At 40.2% G+C, this 20656-nt stretch overlaps 1 protein-coding gene across 20 annotated transcripts in view; it reads left to right on the forward strand.

Annotated features, from left to right (window-relative positions):
• The window catches only part of MEF2C (myocyte enhancer factor 2C), a 292573-nt gene that overhangs the window by 143268 nt on the left and 128649 nt on the right, over positions 1 to 20656 (forward strand). For all 20 annotated transcript variants that reach the window (XM_060235726.1, XM_060235715.1, XM_060235724.1 and 17 more), the window contains one exon: positions 9784 to 9987. In XM_060235726.1, coding sequence (XP_060091709.1) covers positions 9784 to 9987 — 204 coding nt within the window. The remainder of the gene's footprint in view (positions 1 to 9783; positions 9988 to 20656) is intronic.

Consider the following 20656-nt stretch of genomic DNA (forward strand, 5'->3'; position numbering starts at 1 on the left):
ACTGTAGGAGATAAGAGGGAGCCATGTGAAATGTATCACATGCAAAGACAGCCTTTGTTTTGGGAATTAGGAGTAGATGGAAACGCTTTGATGTGTAATGTTAAATACCAATGACTCGAACTGCTAGTCATCAGTTCCAATGTCTTTCATGCTGAAGTAACTTTGGAGAATACAATAAATGCAACTTTGTTTCAAATAACTAAGTCTGCTCATTTTGGGAACTTCAAGAACCTTCGCTGACACTTACCACCCTGAACAATTTAGTGTCATCTGCAAACTTGGCAACTTCACTGCTTACTCTCAACTCCAAATCATTTATGAACAAGTTACAGAGCATGGGACCCAGTACTGAGCCCTGCGGCACTCTACTGCTTACCATCCTCCACTGCGAAGACTGCCCATTTATACTACACTAAATCGGTTCAACACAGGGCAACAAAGACCTGTTGAAACCGTGTTGAAAGAGCCAAGGAATCTCTACTCTAGAGAGGAGACAACTGCGAGTTGATATATGATTGTCCTCTTGAAAAGTTCCGGCCCTGATGCATGTGCATAAAGATGGTGAAGCAAAGGCTTGCACACGCTCAGAGGCACCACTTCTCCTTCCCCCCTGCCAGATGTTGGGCGGCTGAACGTGAGCACTACTCCTGGGCACCCAAGGAAGGTGCAGGGGAGGGGAGAGCGCATCAGCGGCTTCAGCTGCTTCTCAGGAGGCTGGCAAACTGGGCGGCTGTTAGGACCATGCGGCACAAGCGGGTGACAAAGCGAGCGCCTTGGCGGGCCAGGCAGGCAGCCGGCAGCAGTGCTCAAATCCTGGGAGGCGAAGGGGAGCACCTTAATACTTTGTGCGCTGGCTGGTCCCTCCTCCTTCTAGCTCTACAGCCAGGTGCTGCCGCCAGCCAGCCATCCTCGGGTTGAGTCGGGCTGGGCAGGAGCGGTGAGATGCCCATGAGTGAGAGAGCTTGGGTGGCTGGTGGTGCATAACGGTGGCTCCCAGGCAGATGCGGAGCCGGTGAGGTGGCACGGAGGGGCCCTGTAGCCGGCAGCATCCATTGAGCACAACCACATTCACCTCTGCAACAGCTCCCTGCCCGGCTATGACCCTTCTCTTCCTTGAGGCAAGGGCATGGCATGAGGCCCTTTAAAGGTGTCAGGGCCTCTAGGTCAATGCCTAGTCGGCCTGTTTATTAATCCGGCTCTGTAGCATGTCGTATCCACACCAGCACCATTTTTTTTGTTGTCTGCTCTTTATGGGTTCAATTTTTCAACATTTTTTCCTGCCACACCACTGGAGGGCTTTATCTTTTTAAAACGCAGTTGCTATGGGACTGTAGCTCTGTAATGATCCATTGCCACTTATTTCCATTTATTTTAACATAACTGTTATAGTACTATAATACTGTAGTGTATGCATAAAGAAAAGAATAAAAAAGGGGATGATGATCACACTCCTGAGACCCAGTGTGAAGTCATGAGTGGAAGGAAAGCTATGTGTGACAAGCCCAATGTGCATGCCTCTGAATATGCAGCAGGAATGAAAGAGATGCAGAGAATCCTTCCTGTATAGAAGTAGCCCTAGATCCCAACACTTCAGGAAGGTGAGGTTGTACTGCTCAAGGAAGACTGGTTCACATCCAGTTCAGTGCTTAGAAGAAATGGAGGGAGGGGTTTCACATGATCCATGTAGGTTGTGGTGTTGCAACTAAAGGTTTTCTAGCCTGTGTAGTTGCTATAGGTTCAAAGGGCCATCTGAAAGGATCTGTTTATTCAGGATCCAGTCCAGTGTTTTACAGTCTCGTAAAAGTATTAGAGTTATTAACGACAGTATCCAGTCATTCCCTTTTTCTTCTTTTTTTAAAGTTGGTTAAGGCAAACATTATTGTCCTTATTCTTAATGTAGAAATTATATCATGTATTTCTTTCTCCTTTAATATATGGAACAAGCCTATTCTACTGGAATCCTCCCTCAAGCAAAATCTTCACAATGCAAATAAGTAAAAAACCTCAAAGAATACTGTTTTGACATTGGACTTTTATTTTCAATGAATAAAGATTAATTATAGAAACTTCATTTTGAGTGAATACTTAAAGATGTTTGAGATTTGTAAAAGTTAACTGTACAGGAGTTGTAAACATATGAATTCTTGTATGGTGTCCGGACCTGTACTATGCCCCTTTGGATCCTACCAGACTCACAATATGGAGACTTAAGAATTGGTTCAGGTGTGGGATGCATATCCCTGTGTCTGAATAAAAAGTGAAACATATTGGACATATCAACACTGTACAGAAATTAGAAATTGTGTATACTATGTGCATACAGCAGAGTTGAACTGCACCTCCAAACCTGCCATGGGCACGAAAACAGCCACTGAACATTCTAAAAAATCTATAACATTGTCCTCAATCCAAAATTATTCCATAAAACAGTTGAAAAGATAATAGCTCCATAGTCAAAAGTTTGAATGAAAAGAAATATTTGGGTGAAAAGACAGTTTGGTAGGTGCCAGGTAAGCTTCAAGGGGGAGAGCAATATGCCTCAATTGAAAATGCCTTCTCTAAGTCATCACCCATCTCACCTCTGAAAGCAGGGTCACAAATTGCAGGACTTGGGAGCCATATCATAACTGGCAGTCTGGAAAGTATGGGAGGAGATGCTCCCTGAGCTTCTACAGCCTTAAAGATAAGAACCAGCAATTTGAATTGTGCCCAGAAGCAAATGGTTGGCAAGAGAAGATATCAGCACAAATGTGATATGCCCCCTGTGCCCAGCCCCAACAATAGCCTGACTACACCATTTTGGTGTAGAAATGTGGGTAGTAACAATTTAACCTGTACTATGCAGTTTTCCCCTTTGAGTCAGTCCATTTATAATATCATTAAAAAATATTGGTTTCTGGTGAGAGATTTACCAGGATGTCAGAAAAATGGGCTTTAGCAGAACCAAGAATTTAGGGGATTGTTTGATTAGAGCTGATATTGTACAAGCTGAGAGGGAGATGGTTAGAACGGGGGGGGGGCACTTTAAATGCGGGGCTTGTGGAGCTTGTGGTCTCTCGCTGCAAGTGTCTGTGTTTGTGCATCCAGAGACTGGATACAAGATATATCTAAAGGATGTCACCACCTGTGCTACACAGAGATGTATTTATGTGATTCTGTGCCCATGTAAAAAACTGTATTTGGGATCCACCACACGTGCTATTCGTACACAGGTGTTGGAACATAAATCAAGACTGAAGACTGCCAACGCGGGGATTCAGGTGCCGACGCGGGGATTCAGGGGTTGGCCTTACAGTGGCTTTCATCTTTCCTTGAAGGTCGGGGACAAAGGGTTGCGATGGGGGGGGAGCTATCCTGGAGGCGCACACTCGACTGTGGTGTGCCCCAGGGAGCGGTTCTCTCCCCGATGTTATTCAACATCTATATGCGACCCCTTGCCCAGATTGCCCAAAGGTATGGGCTGGGGTGTCACCAGTATGCTGATGACACCCAGCTCTATCTGCTTATGGACGGCCGACCGGTCTGCGCCCCAGAAAATCTGGATCGGGCACTACAGGCCGTGGCTGAGTGGCTCAGACTGAGTGGACTGAGACTAAATCCTGTGAAGACAGATGTCCTTTGCTTGGGTCATCGGGGACCGGGGGGGGGGGGGAATCCCCTTGCCAGTTTTTGACGGTGCACCACTGATGGCGGTGGACAAGGTCAAGAGCCTGGGGGTATTATTGGAGCCTTCCCTAAAGATGGAGACTCAGATAGCAGCCACTGCCAAGTCTGCGTTTTTTCATCTTAGGCTGGCAAGGCAGTTGGCTCCCTTCCTGGATCACGACGACCTAGCAACAGTGATCCATGCTACAGTCACCTCGAGGTTGGACTAGTGCAATGCCCTCTACATGTGGCTGCCCCTGTGCCGAACTCGGAAATTGCAGCTGGTGCAGAATGCCGCGGCCCGGCTGTTATTGGGCCTCCCAGGATGGGGGCACATTCGGCCGGGTCTTCGGGCTCTGCACTGGCTTCCAATAATATACCGAGTCCGGTACAAGGTGCTGGTTATTACCTTTAAAGCCCTATATTTGTTTTATTATCTGTTGTGAGCCGCCCTGAGCCATCTTTGTGGGAAGGGCGGGATATAAATCATAAATAAAATAAATAAAATAGAAAAGAATCGTGTGGTAGATGCTCCTTTGGTGGAGCACTTCAATCGGTTTAATCATGATCCAAACGCTTTACATTTTTGTGTACTTCTTAAGTTTCCAACGCGTTTGCAAGGTAGGATGGATTGCAGTAGATGGTTACGTCAGCAGGAAATGCGTATGATCTTTAAAGTGGGGACGTTGTTTCCTCGTGGTCTAAATAGTGATTGGGATTTAGCATGTTATTTATAAAATATACTGTGGCATGTGCTTTGGACACCAGTTCATAATAAGTTTTTTAGCATTACTGTAGCTGGGTACTCTGTAACTTTAAGGAACATTTTGAATGGTTGCACCTGCTGCATATAAGCCATTTAGCATGATTCATTGTAGCACCTTGTAGGTGTTCGTTTAAATATGCTGGCTGTTTGGCCTAATACTTAAGAGAAATTGCTAAGATTTTTGCTGATTTTATTCAGGGTTTAACATGTTTTTATGGCTTATGTGCACATGGTTTTATTGTATATTATTGTGTATTATTTATGTTATTCAGGATTATTGCAGCTTGAAGAAGTTCAGTTGCTAAAAGGATTATTGCAGCTTTAAGCTCACGCGAAACAAGGGTTCAGTACGACCTTGTCCTTGGAAACTTGGATTATTGACTGCATTTTTTGACAAACATTAAACATCTGGAGTACTACACCAGGATTTCATGGAATGAGATGGGAAGTTTTACCACAGGATGAAAAGAAAGACTCTTCGTGCTAATGCTTCCTTTTTTATTAAGGACTAAAAGTTATGGTTGTTTTGTAATTTATAATGTTGGAATTTATATGAGTATGTTTATCCTTGTTGACTTTGTATAATTCAATAATAGAAGCTAGTTTTCATGGTGGGTTATGTACCTTTATTTTTTTGTCCTTTTGCGGTGTTACTCTCTGTGTGTTGTATAAACTCCAGGTGAGGGCTGGAGATCACTCAGAATTACACCTGCTCTCCAGATGGCAGAGATCACTGGAAAAAATGGCTGCTTTGCATTGTGGACTCTATGTCAATATACCCTGATGAGGTTGCTTCCCTTTTGCTTTGGTCCACACTGTGATTCCAGTCCACTCACAGACTTTCAGCCAACCTCACAGGGTTGTTGTGCAAATCAAAAGGGAGAGTGGGAAATTATGTGAGCTGTTTTGGTTTACCCTGTAGTCACCACTAAATAAAATAATATAATATAAATAAACACATGGGTACCACCAAAGACTTGTGGAAGGAATCTAATTCCCCCATCCCAAACTATTTCCTCTTTCCCTTTCCTGAAATCCTCATAAATTACTCCCTTTTCCTGCTCTCTTTCCTACCCACCAGCATTTCCCTACCCCTGATAGTCTCTCCCCAGTAAAATCTGGACAGACTGCACAGTGGCCGGCACTGGATCAGGATGTGTTGAGTTATTTGATGGCTGCTGCCAACCCAATCCAACTTGTGTGGGTAATGATTATCCTCTGGGACTGTCCCCAGTAAGTGCTGCTCCATCTGGGGAAATGACAATGGAGAGGAGCAGGGTCGTTTTCAGGACTGTTTAGACCTCCTAGTCCCCTCCTGCTTTACTCCTATGGCTTTGCTTAATGGAAATCAACACCAGTGACAACAGCCACTGAGCATTCTTTTCTTTTCTTAAAGCTACAAGCATTGTTTCTATTATTTGGGAGGATTTTAATCCCCCTTTTACATTGTTTATATTTCAGATTTTTCTGCCACTCTGGGACGTTCTTCAGGTTTGTTCAGAAATTTTCCCAGTGTGTCCCTTGCTCCATATCCCCTATGGTCCAGGGCATGACCTTTGCTATGCCAGCCGGGTACGAGCCATTCATTTGGCTATACTTAGGGGCAGGGTGGCTTGGCCGTCATGCAGCAGGGGAGGGTTTTGTCCCCTGCCCTGCCGTGCTGCCTTGCTGTTATATTAATAAAGAAAGTGCCCCTTTAGTTACCCAAACCCTTATGTCCATCTGTGGTAGCAAGTATAATTTGATAGTCTAGCTCTATTATATGTGCATCAGAGACTGCTCAGTAAAGCCCTGTCAGATGGGTTTGTTTGTGGGACTTCCATGCTCCACCACAAAGGAATATTTAAATATTTTATCTAACGCACTGAAATCTGCCCTTATTTGGGTCACTTTCCCATTTGTATGTAGTCACTGATTTTCTAAATCCTTTGAATAAAACTTGCAGAAAATCTAGTAAAGCCTATAGGGTACAATAGTATTTTTATCTGTACAAATTAGCCCAACCAGTTAAAAGCTTCCTTGAGGAAAGAATCATATAGTAATTAAGATGACTTTCATCGAGACAAAGAGACAACATGTTTAAATAATTTATAAATAATAATGTATTTTTTCTTACTCTGCAGACTTTAGCTAAACTAGATATGATGTCTGCCACTGTGATCAAGGCTTATCAGTTAATTAGCTGAGCAGCCAATATGACAAGTTGAAGACCAGTAAGACAGTATTAAAACTAAATATTGGGTTTTTTATTTATATTACTAGTATATATTTAAATGTTCAAAATACTTTTGTTTTAAGATATCAATACTGCAAAAAGAAAATCCATTCTTAAATACCTTTCAAACAGTTCTTAATAACTTCTGAAGTTCTTGGACTCTCCACAGTTACTAAAAGAATAGAATCATTTTATGTCAAGTTACTGTAATCATATGAGATATTAATGATTTCTGATGATATTGTTTTAACTGCAAAGAAGTCTGAAGTTTTAAATCTGTAGATAAATGGCATATTTTAAAAGAATAGTGAAATTTTCCTTTCATTTTAGAAACAGTAATGCTTAAACACCGTTTTATCTCTTGATGAACAATGGCAGCATCATTATATCATACATTTGGAGAGGATGCTAATGAATCAAATTCTGAGCAATTAAGGTTGCATTTTAAAGAAAAAAATAAAAAAAAGTTATTCTGTCCTCTTAAATTTTTTCTTGTGATGAAAAGATATCATATGTAATAGACTGTTATAAGTCTTATATGAAAATAAGTATGTACTGGATAGCACATTTATGTGGTCTCCCAAAATGTTCAGGAGGAGCATCTAACTGTAAACACAAACAGCAGCCTTAGAGATATTTCTGTCCCAAAGTGTACTTTGATGGTGAGAAGCTGTAACATGCTGAATTCTGAGGTTTCTCTGCAACAGAAACCATACTATATACAGACACTCCTCTTCCAGCACTGTGGTCTACGAGTCTGATTGAAAATAGCTTTAGATGCAGCACAGTATGTGGGGTTCGTGCATCCTACTCAATCCATGTCCTGATCTGTTTAACATTTTCTTAAAAAAAAAATCAGGCAAATACTCAAGCTCCTTGAAAAATTTGTTGCCATTTCCTACAAAGTAGAGATAATTGTGAAAGGGCATGAAATAATCTGGTGATTCAAAATAGGTCAATGGGTTGCATTTCTTCCCCCCTGTGTATATGTTCTATCATGTCAGATGGGAACAGCAAACTCATCTTTATGAGTTTATGGCAGTTTAGGGAAAATGCATATTAACAGATTAGTGAACCATTTAAGCTACTCTCTTGTACTTATTATCAGGATATAAAATAGTGCTAGAAAAGTGGAGGATTCCTGCTGTGTTAGTGTTTATGGATGGCATGAGGATTCTTACCCACAATAAAGAGTTGTCAGCTCTGGGCTGGGTTAAAATGAAGTATTTTGATCAGTGGATGTAAACTGTCGAATTCAGAAAATTTTCTTTCACTGGATAGCTGATAATGCTGCCCAGAATTTGGAAATATAAACTCACTTGAATAAAATTTAAATTGTTTAAGACCATCCTTATGATGTGTTCATTTGGTTAAAAGAATTGGTAATGGAATCAGAAAGATTAATATAGCACTGTGTAAGATCATTTGTTGTTAATTGTGTAAAGTAGATGTGCAGAATTGTGGTGTTTAACCACTTATTTTATTTTTCAAAAGGACTAGCTGGGGGGATTAGACAGATTTAGAGTCACGTTTTCCATGGCATGACCAGCTGAGATTTCATGGTAGGCAGGGGTTGCAGTTAGCTTAGACTGCATTAGGCTTGTAAGAAGATAAAACAGCAGCTTTCTGATCCACATACAATGGCGCCTGGAAGCGATCCTTGTGCAGAGGTACTTTTACTTATAGTATTAAAGAACTGATAGTAACTATGGTCTGATTAAGCAGCCTTGCATCATTTTCTGTGTTTTCATGTTATAACACCTGGAGGTTTGATTTTGCTACTGTTTTATTAAACTGTTATCATTAACAGACAAAATGGGTGGGGGAGACAAATATCATGGTGGTAGGATAGCTAGGCTTAGTTAGTTATATAAAATACTTGTTTTCACCAAGATGTCTTATCTGGAGTTGAAGAGAGTAACTTTGGGCCAGGCAAAATGGAAATCTAATGATGATGTGCAAGTCTAATTTTTGTATTAAGGCAGGTGTTCTAAATACTAAAGTTTTAGATTTTCATATGTTTCATGCACAAAGAAGTGCTGTCATTTTCCTTTCCTGAGCACCACCTCTGTATATTCCCTGAAATAAAGTGGCTAATTTACATTTGCATGGGGCATTTTCCACTGCTGTGAGGCACATGTTTGTGGGGCCTTGGGTATCTACATCATGTAAAGTATGAAATGGCCCCTGCATTTATTAAGAGGATACAAACTGAATCCCTTTTCTAGTGCTATTTCTAAACAGCTATTAAGAGTAACTTTCTGAAACTGCAGAAAGCCAACATTTTATCAAGTTCATAGAGTTTTACTGATACACTGTCCTAACAAGCAGATTTTCATTAGCTTAATGTCAGAGAGAAGGAGAAGGAAAGAGCTAAAGGGCAAGGATGGAAGAAAGATAAATACTAGCTTTATTCAGTTTTTATTTAATTTTGTATGTATCAACATGCAAGTGAAAATGTATGCCTGGTATGTTGGTGCTTATATTAGCTTCTTTTTAATTAATACCCTGATGACCCTTGACAATGGGAAGTGAAATGAAATTAAAATGTTATTCTTCATATATTGGTCTGTTTTGCAGAGTTAAAATAGATTGTGATACTAATGAAGAGGTCACTTTTGTGGCAAAGCAGTTCTGCAGACATTACAAAATGATGCATAAGAGCTCCCCCCCCCCCTCATACCAAAGAGAATGCATTAAACCAGAAAATATTGCTATGGCTGCAGCTGCAGTGGCAACTTTTCATGGTGGAAAGCAAAAATGCTGAAAATATATGAAAGACCTTAGGTGTAGCCAGCAAGCCTCTTGAACTGCCTTATTTTGTAGAGAACAATTTAGTGCAAATACTTTAAACTGATAGATAAGACTGGAAACACATAGCCCAGACAAATGAAAATGTTTCCTGCCTTTCTCTCCATTTTTGATTGTTAAAATGGAGTCTTAAGGGTGTGTATGTGTGTATTTCTTTCCTCAGTTCCTTGGCCCTCTGTGCTGGAATGATATTCAGGTTGGTTAGTTCCACCCCCCAGGGGGAAAAAAAACTTGTTGAAGTCCAGAGTTTATAGCAACTTCAGAGTAAAACAAAAAGATCTGTATAACAAATAAATTTACATAATTTCTGTTTTTCCTTTTCCTTTTTCTCTTTTCTTCTTTTTAGGTGACATTTACAAAGAGGAAATTTGGGTTAATGAAGAAGGCTTATGAGTTGAGTGTGCTGTGTGACTGTGAGATTGCTCTAATCATCTTCAATAGCACCAACAAACTGTTTCAGTATGCCAGCACTGACATGGACAAGGTGTTGCTGAAGTATACAGAGTACAATGAGCCACATGAGAGCAGAACAAATTCAGATATTGTAGAGGTAAGCACACTTTCCCTATTGCCATAACTTTTTCACTTCACCTGTATATATGCAGCTTTGAAACCAGCTTTGTATCTCTACATGACAATGACTTCAGAAAGTTTGTGATATTACTATATAGCACTCCACTACTCACAAATAATTGAATATGCAGGGAAAAAAATCTCACATGAGGGTTGTTTGATTTCACTATACATCCAGTTAATGTTTTTAAAGAATTCCATTCTGTCATAATGCAGATGATTCAGTGATAATCACAAATCTTCGTAGTTGGTGGGAAAAGTAGCTTAAAATCACTTACATTCAAACGGATCATTGAGGAAGGATCAGAAGATGGCAGAATGTTTTGCCATCATTTTTTTTCTAATTGCCTAAGTAATCACTGTTCTATTTTTTTTTTCTTCCTGGGGGGCATCCTTATTGCCATCTGATACATTTTGCAAAGTGGTTGCACATTAAGCATTATTTCAGGATATCTTATCAAAGTAATATTCAGGGCTTTTCTTATGGAAAAAGCTCAGCAGGAACTCATTTGCATATCAGGCCACACACCCCTGACACCAAGCCAGCAGGAACTGTGTTCCTGTACATTCATGCTAAAAAAAAAAGCCCTGGTAACATGTATAAATGAGCCTACTTTGACAGATATCCCTTTAATGACTTTGAAATATATTTTAACTTATTTAAACATGGAATTACTTTAAAACATTTAGTTGATTAGCAATATCAGGTTAATCATTTAGTACAGCCAAATAAACTAAATTCACTTACCACTTAGTTCAGTTTATTCTGGCTCCCAAAAGTAGGTTTGCCAATTCTGGCTTGGAAAATAACAGAAGATTTTAGGGGCAGTGGCCTGGGGAAGGGGAGTTTGGGGAAGGAAGGCAGCTCAACAGAGAAGCAATGCCGCAGAATCTGCTCTTGAAAGCTGCCATTTTATCTAAGGGAACTGACCTCTGTAGCTTGGAGATCTGTTTGCATTCTGAGATGCTCCATTTAAAGTTGGTAACCCTATCAAGATACCTTTCCTTAACTTAAGAGACCAAGGTTTGCCAGCAACCCCCTGGGATCAATCAGGGACTGGCACACCAACATCACACTGATACTTCTGATTAACCTGGTAATGACGTTATGGGATGCTTTAGGATTTTACAAAAACTCCATGGTAAACCATACAGTTTTTCGATTCCTGGAGCATTTCCAGTTTCTATAAGTGACATCAGTGTGCTCCAATTTATACTTCATCCTTTCCTCTCTCCAGCACTTCAAGCATCAGCAGCCAAAAGAATGGGCTGCCAGGAGTTCTGCTATAGTGGGAGACCTGGCAACCCTAAAAAACCCCTTTTCCAGTGGAAGAAGTTTTGACTATCCTGTTGCATTTTGAGATTCTGTTGGGGCCACCATATGATGCTCTTCCTTGCATCTTAGTAGTACTAGGCATTCTGTCATGTAATGACACAGGAGCAAAGATATGAGTGTGATTATACTGTTAGCCCTTCCCAATCATTCCAGCAACCATATAGCCTCTTCCCAGGCCTAAAAGTGCTTTGTGGTAAGGCTAGATCTTTTTTCGTGTTAGCTTTCTTGTTGTGTGAATTCCTTACGAATGATAATGAATGCCTTGATTCCTTTTTGTAATTCAGATTGACGGATGGTGGACTTTTGGTTTCTAGGAATGAATAGTGCAAAATGTACAAAGGGCTGGAATATTTGCAGATATGTAAAGGACAAAAAAACCTCTTCATAAACATACTCAAAAAGTCTTTACAAAATATGCAGTGAACTATGCTTTGTGATGATGTGCGCCATGAGGAATTTTATGTGTGTGACTGTGTACACAATTTGTGTCAACAAAGATTTCAGATTCTTTCTACCAAGAAAGCAAGAGCTATCGTTACAACTGGCAGTCATTTCAGAATATTTAAATTGTTAAGCAATAATCACACAAAAGAGAGACAAAATGCTGTACTTATTGTTTCTTCCCATATGGCTTGCTAGCTGTTAAAATAGCTTAGGAATTTGAAAGGATGTGATTTTCTATATTCAGAATGAAGTATGGAGTGCAAAGGTCACTCCAGATTCAGCACTGTTTCAGGGTCAGAGGAAATAGTTCTGCAGTGTGTGGGTGTGTAGGAGGAGGGGGGGGGGAGAAGAGTCTTTATATTAGGCAACCCCCTCCCCTTCAGTGTAATTATATTGTTTTACTTGATAATTAGTATCACTGTTGGCAGTACAATGAAGCAAGCAAACAAAAGCTGAAGAGGCACACAGAAAGTAGCTTGAGTACACGTGTTGGTGCAGAATAAAGAATTGCCTTATTTTAAATATTTGAATCTATCTGTTGAATGCTAAGAAGAAAACCTTCCCCCATTCAAATCATCTTCTTTTAAGACAGCATTCCCTGACTCTGACTCCAATATGTGATATTTACTTCTTCATACCATAGTTCTTTTTTCCTCTCTAGTCAACAAAAAGGTTTTTCACTAACTTGATAATACTTACAAATCTGTCTTTTGGAAAGTAAGCAACTGTAGGAGCCCATGAAATAACTTTTTAAAAACAGCCATCTATTCCTGAGGTGTGGTAAAAATTTCCCTATCATCAGGATGACACAGACAACTGAATAGCTATCCTGAGGTGAGAAGACCTCATCTATTTATTGAACAATCATAAGCAGGTCCACTCAGAATCCTACTGATGTCTACTCAGTGGGACTTATTCCCAAGAAAGTCATCTTATGATTGAAGTGCCACTCATCTATATGGGCTTTCTGTCTCTGAGGAGCTGGATTTCACGTGCCTTCAATGATGTTTGAAAAGCTTGGTTGCTCTCCACTAATTTTGCTGATAATTAAATTAATCAAAATTTAAATTATGTTCTCCTGTTACATGCCATCAGCTTTGTAAAGCAAACAACTTTTTAGAAATGTGCTTATCTACCGAATGTATTCCTCACATGCTGTCATTTTTTGCCAATACTTGTTTCCCTCCTTCCAAGCCTAGTAATAATGCATCTGGGGGTTAATTTCAATTAGAGAAACACTGTGGAAGGGTGAGTCTGAATCTGTGTTTAATTCACTTCTTGTGTTCTGTGTGAGTTCATGTCTATATTTCTTTACAAGCATTTCATCCTTGGGCTGTAGACACTTCTCTGGAAGTAACCTCTATTGAATAAAATGGGACTTATTTCTGAATAGACTTGCTTAGGATTGCTTCCTTGGGCTTTTTTTTGTAACAGTAGTTGGGCACCTAGCTAATTCAGGTATTAGTCTACAATTTTTAAAAAAAAAATTGCAGATTAGCCTTTTGACCTTGTTACTGAGAATGGTAATACAAAATTATTCTGTGAATTTAACAGTTGATGAAATTGGAATTTTTCAGTGTTGCCTTGAGTTTCAGATAAGGTAGAAATATGGGCACAGCTTGCTTTTTTTGAAGTTTTACCTATGAATTGAACTTAGGCCTTCAAAGCCTTCACACCTGAGCTAGACCTTTTAATGAATCCATGATAACTTTTATGTAAAATTCTGTCATCTTTTTCTCTCATTTTCATTGAATGTCCTTTTAATACATATTTAAGCTTTAGCTCAGTTGAAGCATGCTTTGTTCCCTAATGATGTCCACCTCCTCAATTCCCATTCTTACTTAAAGAATAGTACAAATCTTTCTCTGTACCCATATATCAGTCTTTTTGATTCTGCATTTCCATTCTCAATTTCTCATTCTGTCTTTCTTTTCAATAAATCATGCCTCCCTTTGCCCTTCAGACCACCAGACCATTGCTCATCCTTTTCGTTAGCTTCAATCCATCAATCTTTTACTTCTTTTGCTGTTCTCACAATGGTTCACCCTTTCCTGTCCTCATCAACCCACTCCTTTCTGTGGATACCATGACTGCTACTTACAGTTCTGTACTTTTTGAAACCTTTCATTTCTCTCCCATCTTGGCTTTCTCCTGAATCCTGTGAGGAAAAGCCCCCTTACAGAACATTGTGATTACCAGCTTGGTTGCCAGAGCACGTGGAGAAGTGACTCGCACACGTCTGGCCAGAGAGTGTGAGTAAACCTATCCAGGACCAAAAGGGACTTATGCAGTGCTAAGCAGCCATAACGCTACAAAGGCATTCTAAACTGGTACAAGAGTGCCTACCAGGAGAACGGAAGGCTTCCCGTCATTCTGTATGACAGCCATCCCAGCATTGGAGCGAAGGAAACTGCGCCGCCAGGAGCTATCCAGGCGAATGGTTATGAAGTTCTGACCATGGAATCCACCGTGGAGGGCTAACACCACTCAGCCACCTTCCTACCAGGCTTGACTCCATTCCAGCAAAGCGGACGGCTCACATACACACCAGATGTCACCTTTGGCCTACAAGCAACCTACCCACCCCAGGAGTGGTTAATAGTCCAACCGCCACTTTCTTTATTTAACAGAACTTTAGTCAAAGTTTGGTGCCCAGGAGAAGACAGAAGAAGAGGAAGACCATCTTCAGCCAGAACCAAGTTCCTTTTGTATGTACTGGGTGTTACCTAGGCTACAATTTGATTCTCTATTGTCTCCCTTTCAGAATAGTTCCCTAATCTGAAGTGTTCCCCACCCAGTAGTCACTTCTATTCTTCTTTCCAACTGTCACTTTGAAGTCGCCCCTGGTCCATTTCAATCTGAAAGTTCACTCAGGTATCCAGGATCCAGGCAAGTCCATTGGTCAAGAACAGGCACCCAATTGGGTGCCACCAATGTGCTTTCTATTAGTTGTCGCAGTAGTCCAGCCCTTATGGTCACTGCGAAACCTCCCCTTTTCATGAGGTCATGCACCTGCTGACCGCCTTTCTCCTCCCTCGTACCTCCCATCCCGTAAGGGTTCAAGAGAGTCCTTATAATCTGTGGACTAGCTACCCACAGGTATGCTTCTATCAGTATCCTAACTTCCGCTGCATAGATCCATCCCTGATTCTAAGGCCAGGTTTCGGGTCCCTTCTCCCACATCCTCGCTTGTCGCCATTGGAGCCTTCCTTGAAGACTACGATAGGTAAATATCACCCTGTTTGTCTACCCATGTGTTTCCCTATCTATCTATCTATCTGTCTGTCTGTCTGTCTGTCTGTCTGTCTGTCTGCCTGCCTGCCTGCCTGCCTGCCTGCCTGCCTGCCTGCCTGTCTGCCTGCCTGCCTGCCTGTCTGTCTGTCTGTCTGTCTGTCTGTCTGTATTTCCTAGTACTGAATGTGTGTTTTGATGAGTATTTTATATTGTATGGAAGTCTATATTTTTCCAAATAAATTTTAATTGATTTTACTAAATTAGAGTCCCTATATTCTTACGCATTACCTTTCTGGACGGTTAATCTTGTATACATAGGTAAAAGATCCCTAGTGAGCCAGGTGCCCACCTGACTATTCCCCAACCTCGTTTTGAGGGCATTTTGGCTTACAATCCTGCCTCCTAGAGATCACTACTTATTTTAACTTCCACTTCATACTTCATACCCACACCCAACTGGTGAACCTTCCACTTTTTTTCCAAAAACAGTTTTGAGGGTAACTGGTCAGAGTTCTTCTGCCTTACCACTGTCCCCCAAATTGTTCAAGTTTACAGTTTATCTTCAGTTTACATTTACTTTAATTTTTCCTAACATAACTATTAACATCCTAACTTCCCTTACATTTATGCCCTAGTCCTTATAATGTTATCCAGATTTGTATTATACAACCACTGTCTTTCTTTTGCATTTCTGTTTCTGTTCAATTGTCATTGTTTGCTTTTTAGAAACACACCATACAGAAAACTTCTATTCTCACTGTCATTAAAGTCTTTCTTAGAAAGCATACGTGTTTATTTACCAAAATGAGCCTTGAGACATGATATATTATGATTGTTAGATATCCTGATTCTCTTGGGACAGAATGTGAAGCTAAAGGATGGCGCCTCATAGGTCAGAGAGTAGAGTCTGATGAGGTGAGATGTAGCACCTGATGGCTTGGGGTGGAAACAGAATTTGGGTGCCTGGTGGTGGGTTAAGGATAAAGCCTTATGAACATGATGACAATGAAAGTAACAGAAAAGGTTCTGAAACTGAGGACAAAATCACATGCCCTTATGATTTTGAGTGCTGAAAAGGAGGCTAACAGTGCCTTCCAAAGCAGAATTACAACCGTTTGAGGCTATTGATGTCAGTGGGCTTAGAAGGGTATAACTTCACTGTGCATTGCATTTCAAGATATTGAAATTCAGATCAAACTATGAGATCTGGTAACCATAATATAAAAACATTTAATATACCGTATTTTTTGCACCATAAGACTCACTTTCCCCCCCAAAAAAAGTGGAGGGAAAAGTGTGTGCGTCTTAAGGAGCGAATACTGCAAAAAATTCACACAAATGCCTCTAAATTCACACAAACAGCTCTAAAAACTAGGTGCATCTTATGCTCAGGTGCGTCTTATGGAGCGAAAAATACGGTAGTTTGTCATAGGTACAACCCATCTTCCATTTCAGTGCCACATTTTATATTATCCCACCTTATGGCAATGTTATGGACAGAATACGCTCAAGGGTGGCAACAAGTTGAATGCTGATACAGGGGCTAACTGCATGACTCATGAGCCAGCCAATCTCTGGCTGAGCTCCACATCAGCCATAAACCCATATATAGCATTAGGTATTTTTAAACTTCAGCTCTCAAACCCCAGCTGCAATTTACATTAGAAGAATATTATTAATTTACTTTATAGGCTCATTGTAAATCAGAGTGTGCACAAAAAAGATGGCTTTTTTTACATTTGGGTCCATTGGACCTGAAAAATATTTGTATTTCCCAGTATTCCCAATAATTGGAAACCCAAGTTTAGTCGGCATTCAAAGATGCTTTCCCTTTACTCTCTGGAGTCCCTTTGCCTTGACAGTACACCTCTACAAGTGAGGAAAAGGCATTTAAAAATACCCTCTCTTCACTCTCCAGCACAGCTCTCCAGAGAGTGAAGGGAAAGCATTTTTAAATGCCTTCCTTTCACGTGTGGAAGTGTGCTGCCCAGGTGGCATGACTCCGGAGAGTGAAGGGAAGGCATTTTTAAATGCCTTCCCTTAACTCATGGAGTTGCACCACCTCAGCAGCATGCCTCCATAAGTTAAGGGAATAACTCCTGCAAGTCATGCCACTGTGGGATCAGTGGCTCAACTCAGCAAACTGGCCCAAATAAAAGCTGAATAATATCGGGGGGTTTTCAGACCAGTTATATTGGTCACTGAATCGTATTGTCTAATGCGCATTTAGGGAAAAAAGCGATAAGGTATTTTTTGGGTATTTATTTGGTTCTATTTTTGCAGAATTCACACCCCTAGATTATAATTGAGATTCTTTACATAGAACAATTTGAACGCTTCACAAACTCAGTAGAAACACTAATAGTTATGATGGCAGTAGTTTTGATAAGTAACAATACATTTGTTGCTATGATAGTTGTTTTACATTTCTGTCACTAAGTTGGACTAGTTCCATTAGTCAGGCATAGTGGATGGGAGGGAAGGTACATAGCAACAATTTAAAATGCTGTGAGCCTTAGCACACACTTACAGTACTTTGAAGTAAATTCTGGTGAAATTAAAAAGATTTACTTTCATGTACATTTGCTTAGAATCTATGCATTTATTCATTAAAAAAGAGAACATGGATTTTATTTTATTTATTTATTTGATTTGATTTATATCCCGCCCTACCCCACCGAAGCCAGCTCAGGGCGGCTCACAGCATAAAAGTTCTAACAATAAAATTCAGAATTAAAATACAATAGCATTAAAATACAGAAATACAATAGCAATTTACATAATTAAAACATTGATAACAATACATCAATCCAACAGTGTGCTATCTATAGACTTCCTTCAGTATTTTGGTGTAAACATGAGGAGATGGTAAACATGAGGAGCTATCTTATAGATTGTAGATCCATTTTTATTTAGACCCATGGCATTCTAATTTTTGTTCCACTCTGATTTATCTGTCAAGGGATTCTTGTATGCTTTGACAAGGATATATTATAGAGATCCTAGGGAATATTCCAGAGTTCAGTCTGTTTACACAGGGTACCAGCCAGCATTCTTGGGTCTCACCTTCCCCACCTTCACCTTAGCCAAAGCAACTGAAAAACATTGATACTAACAGTCAGGGCTCTTTTTCTAGCAAGAGCGCCTTTGCATATTAGGCCATGTCCCCTGATGTAGCCAAACCTCCTAGAGTTTACAGTAGGCCCTGTACTAAGACCCCTCTAAGCTCTTGGAGGATTGGCTATACCAGGGGTGTGTGGCTTAATATGCAGAGGAGCTCCTGCTAGAAAAAGAACCCTGCTGATGGTTGAATAGTCTGTTTCAGCGAAGGTTGGGTCCATCATTGCTGATCACATTAAGGATCTGACAAGCTTCCAAGAAACAGTTAGGTACCTGGAATGCAATTTAAAAATTATGTGTTTAGACTTGCAGAGTTTAGGTTAGATAAAATAGTTTTACCTTTGTGGAGATGTCAATGATAAGCACCTGACCATGCATTGGCAGTATATGAATGCAATCTGTGACTGCTTGCTTCCTTTCTTTCCCTGTTCTCATGGGCATAGTTAACTAGCTACTTCCAGTTTCATACAAATCAGTTTGCCATTTCATTTAAATCTGTCAAAGTTTGGTTTATTGTTGCTTTCTAAACCAGGATGGCAAACCATGAAGAAACTGTGGTGTAAAATCCTGTTTTGTACATGGGGCCAAAACAGTTCCATCATGCAAAATCTGTAATGTAATTCCATTATTGACATGGTATTTATATTATTGCCAATGATAAATTACCAGTGATGATTAGAAGCATTTATTATACGCATATTTTCTTAATAGAGGTCAAGAGTACCTATGGTGTAGCATATCCCTTGGCTAGCCAGATGTTTTCAAATCTTGGAAGCTAAGCAGGATTGGCCCTGATTTGTATTTGGTTGGGAGATCACAAGGAAGTCCAGGGTCACTATGCAGAGGCAGATGGTGGCAAACCACCTCTGTACATCTCTTGCCTTGAAAACCCTACAGGGTCACCAGAAGTCAGCTGTGACTTTACCGCACCTTTCACCACTAAAGCTGAAATGACTGTTATTAAGTGCAGGAATGCATGGTTGTATATCAGATCTTAACAGAAATGATGAACCACACTAGTACTATAAATGCTTGTGTATATAAGGCCAAAGAAAAGTAAATTTGTAGAAATTGCTGTTGGCTATGGAGAATAAACCCATGTTTTCTTTTTTAAAACCCCCAAATAAAACCTATGTCCATTTAGCATAGATACCTCTTCAAAGAATTGTTTACTTTGCAATGGGTAACAAATTCCTTTTAACTGTTGTGATTCGAAATTTAGACTTTTGATAGACTGTTGATATAAATCACAAATCTGGACTTTTGATATAAGCAGTGGTATCATTTAGTAAAAATGAGCTAGTGGCAAAACTCCTATATAAGAAATAATGCAGTACAGGGCTCTTGTGTTCTGAAAAGTTAGACACAATTAGGCAGCAGGCATCATTTATGATTAATAGATAACACATATCCACAGGGCTTTTTTGGTAGAAAAAGCCCAGCAGGAACTCATTTGTATATTAGGCCACACACCCCGACGCCAAGCCAACCGGAACTGTGTTCCTATGTATTCCTGCTCAAAAAAAATCCCTGTATATACATGTGAGCTGGTGCATAACCAGTGCATTATGTTGAATGATTCCTATTTGCCTGATTAACATATTACATAATTTTGCATCAAACCTTTCAAGCATGTAGTGGGTCCTATAGTATAATTTGCTACTGGCAGGAAAGAAGAATTTATCCATGCATCACTGCCCATTCCAGTGTCTCTTTTAAACTGGACCATTTCCTGTGCAGAACCACCATGTATGCAGTGTTGGCATTGCAACACCTTGGCAGGATATGGATCTGTGGCATTGCAAGGGGCAGTGGTCCAATTTCAGTTTTTCTGTCAAGTTTAAATCAGCCTTATGCGAGAACCCTGTATGATATGATGTAGAAAGACAGCAGTTACCCTTATGCTTTCTATCTGTCTCCATCAGACAGTCTGTATATAAAAGATATTCAGTTTTCATTGGACTGTTACAGTTCCATTTTAAGCAAGCTAATTATTATCTAGACAACAGGATAATAGGCATTTTTCAGCAATTCTATCCACTTTAAAAATGAGAGAATATGGTAATGCTGGTTAGAAAATATCTATGGAGAGTATATATGTTTGTAGGGTGCTACATATAAACACCCTACATATACTATGAGAGATAGCAGCCTGTAGGTGGGAACTGGGGATTCCTCTGGAATTTCAGCTCATCTCCAGACTACAGAAATCAGATCCCATGGAGAAAATGGATGCTTTGGAGGGTGGAGTCTACTCCACTAAGGTTCCTGTCCTTCCCAGGGTCCATCTCCAAATCTCAAGGAGTTCCCCAACCTGGAGCTAGCAACTCTACACCCCCACCCTCTGCCACTGGCCAGGAAGGACCTGGCAACCCTGCATACTGTAGAATCTTGTTTTCTACACAAAACCCCCCAAACTATTATGCTAGTAATCGTGAACTAATTAAGAAGACTGGACAAAAAAAATCAGGAAGATAAGTGGTGTAGTTGTCTGAATTTTAGTGGAATAGAC

Source organism: Heteronotia binoei, chromosome 4 (assembly GCF_032191835.1).
Source record: "Heteronotia binoei isolate CCM8104 ecotype False Entrance Well chromosome 4, APGP_CSIRO_Hbin_v1, whole genome shotgun sequence".
In the NCBI taxonomy this organism is placed as follows: domain Eukaryota; kingdom Metazoa; phylum Chordata; class Lepidosauria; order Squamata; family Gekkonidae; genus Heteronotia; species Heteronotia binoei.